The 7,272-nt window shown below is 41.3% G+C and overlaps 1 protein-coding gene across 2 annotated transcripts; it reads right to left on the bottom strand.

Annotated features, from left to right (window-relative positions):
- Positions 1–1,329: 1,329 nt before the first annotated feature.
- On the bottom strand, positions 1,330–6,248 carry LOC311063744 (uncharacterized protein). Of its 2 annotated transcripts, none has more exons than XM_084083319.1 (4): positions 6,053–6,248; positions 3,652–3,904; positions 2,983–3,135; positions 1,330–2,262 (listed from the first exon to the last, which is right to left on the bottom strand). In XM_084083319.1, the coding sequence occupies exons 2-4, from the start codon at positions 3,893–3,895 to the stop codon at positions 2,072–2,074; spliced, it is 588 nt and encodes a 195-aa protein (XP_083939445.1). In that variant the 5' UTR covers positions 3,896–3,904; positions 6,053–6,248; the 3' UTR covers positions 1,330–2,071. The 2 variants fall into 2 exon arrangements, with proteins under 2 accessions (XP_083939445.1, XP_083939446.1); XM_084083320.1 differs by lacking the exon at positions 6,053–6,248 and adding an exon at positions 5,721–5,943.
- Positions 6,249–7,272: the final 1,024 nt, after the last annotated feature.

The raw sequence follows: 7,272 nt of genomic DNA, 5'->3' as shown, positions 1-7,272 counted from the left end.
TGCCAATACTTCATGTCAACATGTTTGGAGCAGATTGCAAACTTTCCAACCACAATGTGTTGCTGTTACTGCCATGTACTTACATTATAAAGACCTGAGACACAATGGTATGAATAAGGTGTTTAATGTAGAACAATAATATATGAAACAATATATGAAAATTGTGCAGTGTTTGCATAATATTGGCCTCCTTCATCCTAAATAGGACAACACAAAGACAATGAAACAAAGTGGGATCTGAACCCACACCTCCACTCAGAGACTCAGATTATTCAAACTAATAAAAGGACAGTAGGTCATTTAAGATGATAATAAAGATTGACATGGTAACAAGATTGACAATTTCAGCCAATCAGGAGAGAGTACCCATTTATCAGTTTCAATTTGATGATGTTCCAGCCAAAATGGTAGGCTACCGTTTTCATTTTAACCACACGAACCCTAGCATGTTATAATGGGTGAACATTCCGCAAAAATAGCAGATCTACACAACGAGTCACTGCAAAGTGTTATTGTTGTGAGCTTGTAAATCTGCCCCTACCCCCGAGAGTAGGTTGTTGTGGTTAAGATGGTTGTTTTGGTGTCATTTGAAATGTTATGTGGGCTATTTGGCCTAGACTGATTTCCCACTGTGTGAACACTAGTGTATTACTGTATGTATGTACTGTCTGATAGCACAAGTACTCTCCCAATTCTAAGGAGATATCACTTCTTTTCTGCCTAGAATGTACTCCAGTGTGTATAACAATAGATCAACATTCCCGTCATGTCACCCAAGTGAACAGAACCCATATACATTAGAACAATAATTGCACACTTTCACACGCATTAGCAGCAAAGCTGAAAGTCAAATAAATAATACTAAGTTGATAAGAGCGGCCGCTCTACCTTCTGAGCCACTGCTGTCCGCCTTAACAGTTTTCTGTTGGAGGATCATCGGTGCCACATCGGTCACATCAACAAATTGAACCCAGCAACAAACAGGTCTAAAAGCAAATGACACATGGGGGGGCACCCCAATAGGCTCTATGCACAGCAGCCATATTGGAAAGAAATTGAGCCTCTTCCATACTTCTTGCACAGGTGTTACCAATGATACTAATAAAGGCTCTGTTCCATTCTGCTCAAACAGAGTCAGGGTGCTGATATTGTTTATGTTGGCTCACTGGAAAGTGGGTCTCAAAGTGTGGTCCAGGGACCCTCATGGTGCCTTGAGGGGGTTTCAAATGGCCCCTTACGGGTGTGTAACTCTGAGAGTGTACAAATGGAACCAAATGGACCCGTAAGGGTCCATTTGGTTCCATTTGTACACTCTCAGAGTTATGGGGGTCCACTGTGCTACACTCAATGGAACAGAGCCTTAATTAGTATCATTGGTAAAACCTGTGAAGGAAGTAAGGAAGAGGCCCAATTTCTTTCCAATATGACTGCTGTGCATAGAACCTATAGCCGAGTGGTTAGAGTGCATACCACATGGGCGCAAGATGCCTTCTTTAGTGTGTGCCTGGTTCGATTCCTGGACTAGAGGTAGGATACCCGACCGAAACCCGTTGGGTACCGCTGGGGCTCGGGTCGGATGCATTTTTTTATAACTGAATCGGGTCGGGTCAGTCATGTACAAATAAATAAAAACGATAGGCTACTACCGTGTCTCTGTGTTAGGCTACGTCTCGATTTACGTAACCACGACACAGCTGTGTTCAAGTGAATAGGGAAGGGAACGCAACGCGACAGGCTTTCAGATGTAAACCGAGCTGTAGTGAGAGATGGAGGACGTCACACTAAATTTGTCTTTGGGAACTTTTACAAAATCGAAAAGAAACAGTCAACAGTTGAGTCCCCACATCATGAAGATGAATAGCCTACGTCGACAACCATGACTGGTCAGAAGACGACTGAAATGTTAGAATGATAACGGCATAACGTTTGTGCAAGTATAATCTGTAACAGTCGACCTTTACATGGTCATTTTCAAGGCCACACAAGTGTAATCAGGGTAAACGGGCATGAAATTCTGAAAAAGCTATCTTTTAAAAGAAAGTGACAACACAAGTCTAACTTGACATGCGGCCTAATTTCTAATGGTGTCCCTCAAAGCAGCGATCACCCCCTCCATCCCTGTTATTTCAAACAGGCTGTCTGGGAACGCTTCATTCCTGCATTTGGGGCAGTTTGGTGTGTTTCTCGTCCACTCGGCCACGCAGACCCGACAGCCGATGAGACTGCGGCAGCATGGCGCCACCACTGGGTTCTGCATCACGTCTGCAACATTCACAAACATTGTTTAGTAGAAGAATTATATATCATTTTATTGTAATGGCAGTCTCTAAAAGGTTCCTAAATGTCTTTTTATACACATTTCCCCGTAATTAAACAGGATATCGTTTCTGTCGGGTGGTAACCTCATATGTCCAGAACTGTTACTTTTCAGGAAAACAGCAAAAGTAGCAGATCTACAAGATCAAAACGCGTCGCTTCGCACAGCGTTTCGAGACGCATATCGAGATTGTGGATCTCCTCCTTTTGATGCTTTTGTGTGACGCTGCAGTATGATCAAGTAGGGCGTTAACTAACGAAAAAAGAATGTGGAATGTTAGAATGTGGAGATAAGAGGTTTCTGCCCGACAGCAACAATACATTTATCTTCTGAAACCCTGGGATCTGCACTAGAACATAACTCGGTCGATTTGAGCCTTTTTTATTTTGATCACTGGGTGCGAAGCACAGAAAAAAACTACGACGTTTCGATGTCAGATTACATCTTTCTCAGGTCATGACCTGACAAATCAAATCGTCCGAGTTGCTTCAGCGCCTTCTTTATTCAGTCATAATGTGTCCATTCGTGGGACGCACCGGATCAGCCCGATTTCAGCTTGAGGCGTGGTGGAATATCCCTTTAATCCTGACTACATCTTTGTGGCTTTGAACATATCTGAATAGATGTATTGTACGCATTAGAGAATGAATGTGTAAGTTACTAACCTTGGCATATAATGCACAGAAATGTTGACCTCACATTGGACACCTGCTCGTGGGTGAGGGTGATAGTGCTGACTTGGTTGGCGCGGGCATCCTGGTCAACATTCTGCACGTCCTGATGTATTGCTGGCAGCTCTGGTGCTGGCAGTACCAGCTCTTTGAAATGTTCAAAAGAGAGAGAGAGAAGAAAATAATAGTTTGAACACAATTCTTGCAATATGGAAATATGTAAAGAACACGTGTTTAGGAAAAATGAATTAAGGTGGATGCTTTAAACCCATTAAGACCTGAGGCCGATTCTAAAAAGGTTTTCTAAATCCCAACAGTTTTCTTAAAAAAATGTATGTTGCTGTATAATATGTCGTTCCAGGGACCCTCAGAAGCAAAGATTTGAGTTAAAAATGTTTGCTTTAAATAAAATGTTTGCATAAGATTTTCACACATTTTCAAGATTATTCAAAAATAGCAGATCTACAAGGTCATAGCGCGGCACGAAGTGACGCGCTATGACCTTGTAGATCTGCTATTTTTGAATAGCCAAAGTATAAAATAATGGTTAAAGGGGTTACACAGATCTTTTCCCGGTTTCAATGGGTTTACATGTTGGTAACAATATGTAAATCATTTGTGTGTACCAAAATGACCAATTTCGGTCACCCTCTCTTCGCCCACCTGTGCGTATGATGGGAAACCTCTGCAGCAGATCATTCCTGTGGATCTTCTTCAGGACGTTAACCATGATCTGACCGCCATCACCGGCATAGGTCTGAACGATCCGATCGGCGGTGTACGTCCTCGTGGCTTGGCGGATGGCCTCGAGGTTAACAGTCTGTTTCAGATACCACTTGAATTTCTCGAACTCGTCACTTCCCAGCTCGTCCAGAGTGTTCACGATGCGTTCCTGGAGTGTCGCCATGGTTGATTCCTGGTAAATACAGAGAATGTTAACATTAAGCGGGTTCTGAGATGTTTTCACCCGTGTCAGTGTGAGTGTGTGTGTGTGTGTGTGTGTGTGTGTGTGTGTGTGTGTGTGTCTGTGTGTGTGTCTGTCTCCAGAATTAAAGGTAGGGCAAGTGATATTTTTTGGTAAAACAATTGTTTTTTTTAAAGGTTAAAGTACTATAGTCTGATAGTAATCATTGCTACACAGTGTTTATTCGGTCACAGGGGTCTCTCCAGCTCTTTAGTAAACAGAATATTAGTACATTTTCAGGTAGGTGACAACATTTAAACCAATCAGGACTCAGGAGAGAGTACTGAAAATGCATTTTCTGTTTAATAAGGAGCTGGAGAGAAATGGGAGACTCATTTTACTGAACAAACACTCTATAACAATGAGTACTATCAGAATATAGAGCTATTTAACACTTATTTTAAGTAAATCCCTTACCCTACCTTTAATCTCGCAAACCGCTGGAGTCTGAACCATATTTCTTGTGCACGCAACCAGTAGTAGGCCAGGGAAGCCAGTCTACCCCCAATTTTTCAAATCGGAATCATGGTGGTGCTATACCAGCCCGCTTTACGTTTTGGCCTGTAACTCTTGGCCTATACAAAATGCTACACAGTTATCTCTGGAGTCATGTGGTAAACGTGTATAATATAGATTTTTGTTATTGCATACTGACTGTCTATAATCTCACAAAGTTTGTGAGAGTGGCCTAATGCATCGTCCGATCGACTCCAAATTTGAATTACATATTGAGGGGCCTCTACTACAACACAGAGCCAAACAGAGTTCACTGTTTGCCTTGTAGATCTGCTATTTTCAAAAGATTTTTTTATACATTTTGAACTCATTCTGCATAATGAGTACTTTTACTTTTGGTACTTCAGTATATTTTTATGACGATACTTTTGTACTTTTACTCAAGTACATATTGAATACAGGACTTTTACTTCTAACATTATTTCTACAATGATACTTTTGTTTTACTTAAGTAAACATGGGAGTACTTCTTCCATCACTGCGTATGAGCCTTAGAGCAAGACTATCGTAGATGTATTTTATTGAGTCTGACTTTTACTTTTGTATCTATGAGAGTCTTAGCAACACCCCCAGTTTGCCCTGGAATTTCACCAGTAAAGCCCATATTTCTCGGAACATGTACAAATGGAAAATATAAAGGTGCATACCAGCTTGCCCCAAATATTAACTATGTGTGCGGAATATTTGTGCATTGTATTAGTCCATATATTTCAATAAAGAAGTGCTTTAATCCCCTCTGTGGCCGATTCCGTCGAAATTACTCAATGGGCGGTAGTGACGGGGGCGCATCCGGTGAAAGCCGGAATTACACTCAATGTAAACAGGAAGTAAACTAGGTGGGGTGGAATGGCGTTCGGCCGGGACGGGATTCTAACACTTCTTTGTTGGGAAATATGGACTAATATTGCAAAAAATACTCCGGACACCTAGTTAACATTTGGGGCAACCGGGTCAGCACCTTATATTTTGCATTTGTACATGTTTGGAGAAATACGGGCTTTAATGGTCACATCCCAGGGCAAAGCTATGACTCTCATAGTTATAAAAATGTCAAAATCGATTAAATAATAATAATACATTTAATTTGTAACGCACTTTATATTTGAACCAAATCTCAAAGTTCTACATGTTAAAAAACAAAGAACAAAAAAAAATCAATTATAATAAAACAGTAAAAAAAAATGAATGAAATTCAGATCAAAGGTCAGCTAAACACAGTTAAGAAGAAGTTTAAAAAGTTAAACAAACATACATGGCATCACTGAGTCCATCTAGGCACATGCCTTGTTAGAAAAAAAAAAGGTTTTTAGTCCTCTTTTAAAGGTGTCAAAGGACTGTACGTGGTGCTCTCCAGATGGTCAGGAGGGCATTCCACAGCCGAGGAGATTTTGGGAGAAAATGTACATCTGAGAGTCTTGAGAGATCACATGACTTGAACATCAGCGATCTGGCCAAAACAAAACCCCTATGTCATTTCCAACAAGAAGATACTTCTGATCTATCATTAGCTAACATATAGTTCGACATAACATTCGTTCGTTGGGTTATAAATGGATTAACAGTTCCATTGTTTGTGTCACAAACCTGTGGCTTTTTAGTCCATGTTCAGCTATTGTTTGTTGTGGCTGCCTGGTATAGATGGCCCGTTTCTTATTGCTCAACATCTCCCAAGTAAAAATGACCAAAATAAGTCGTTATTACGCGATCATGATGTTCAGCATTCCAACAGCAGATCAGAAAGCTGTATTATGTAACAGTACTTATTATTTGTCAACTCTGTGTGTTTCTGTGGCAATAACTGCCTGCCTGCAGTGTTGCCAGGTTTTGTGAGAGAAATAAGCAGCCAGGTCTGCTATTCTTTTTAAAGCAGGGGTCTTCAACGTTTTCAGGCCAAGGAAGGACCCCGTACTCCTTGGCCTGAAAACGTTGAAGACCTCGCTCTCAGCCTGAGAGCGAGATGAAGCAGGGACCCCCTCTATATTGTATAAAATTGTGTTTCAGATAAACCTTTGCTGCTCTTTTTTCCCTCTACACCTATAACTCTGCAAGGCGTTGTGAGCTTGTAGATCGGCTATTTTTGGCAAAAGTTCTCCTTAGAAAAGGGATACTATGGTTCAAGTGGTTCATGTAAAAAAAATAATTAGGCGGACCCCCTGTAGTAACTCTGAGGACCCCCTAGGGGTCCCGGACCCCCTGTTGAAGACCCCTGTTTTAAAGAATCTTGAAGAAAATGTGAAAAATTTGGAATATTTTTAAAAACATTTTAACTATAGAAATCTTATATGGGGGTCCCTGGCATGAAATATTTTCAGATTAGCCCAAAAAACGGGGGCAACTACCAATATTTACAGGCAACTTTACAGAAAAAACAAGCCCAAAGTCGCTTATAATTAGTGGACATGGCAACGGTGCTTCCTGTTTGTACACGTGGTTGTTGTTGTGCTTGCGCGTCACCTGAGGCGCACTGACACATTGCAGATCTACAAGCTCACTCACAACGCCTCGTGAGCTTGTAGATTTAAACTGCTTCTTCTTCTTGTTGTTTTAGCTTGGCTGGCAAATGGCTAATCAGCTTATTGTTGGTGCATCACTGCCACCTAGTGTTCCAGTGTGGGTTACACTGCAGACTTTACAACAGGGGTGATGGAGAAGGCCAATATATTTCCACACTCACTCCAGAGGGCCACATTGCATACCAGTGGTCTTCAACGTTTTCAGGCCAAGGACCCCCTAGCTGAGAGAGAGATGAAGCAGGGACCCCCTCTATATTGTATAAAATTGTGTTTCAGATTCAACTTTTTTTG

Source organism: Gymnoscopelus microlampas (genome assembly GCF_963454915.1).
Source record: "Gymnoscopelus microlampas genome assembly, chromosome: 2".
In the NCBI taxonomy this organism is placed as follows: domain Eukaryota; kingdom Metazoa; phylum Chordata; class Actinopteri; order Myctophiformes; family Myctophidae; genus Gymnoscopelus; species Gymnoscopelus microlampas.
Note: the sequence above shows the minus strand (reverse complement) of the source record. Positions and strands in the feature narration are given on the sequence as shown.

Coding starts and splice junctions, on each gene's coding strand:
- LOC311063744 (XM_084083319.1), bottom strand. CDS start 3,895: ATGGCGACACTCCAGGAACGCATCGTGAACACTCTGGACGAGCTGGGA. Junction 3,136..3,651: donor GTTTCCCATCATACGCACAG/GTGGGCGAAGAG, acceptor AACATTTCAAAG/AGCTGGTACTGCCAGCACCA. Junction 2,263..2,982: donor TCTGTGCATTATATGCCAAG/GTTAGTAACTTA, acceptor TGAATGTTGCAG/ACGTGATGCAGAACCCAGTG.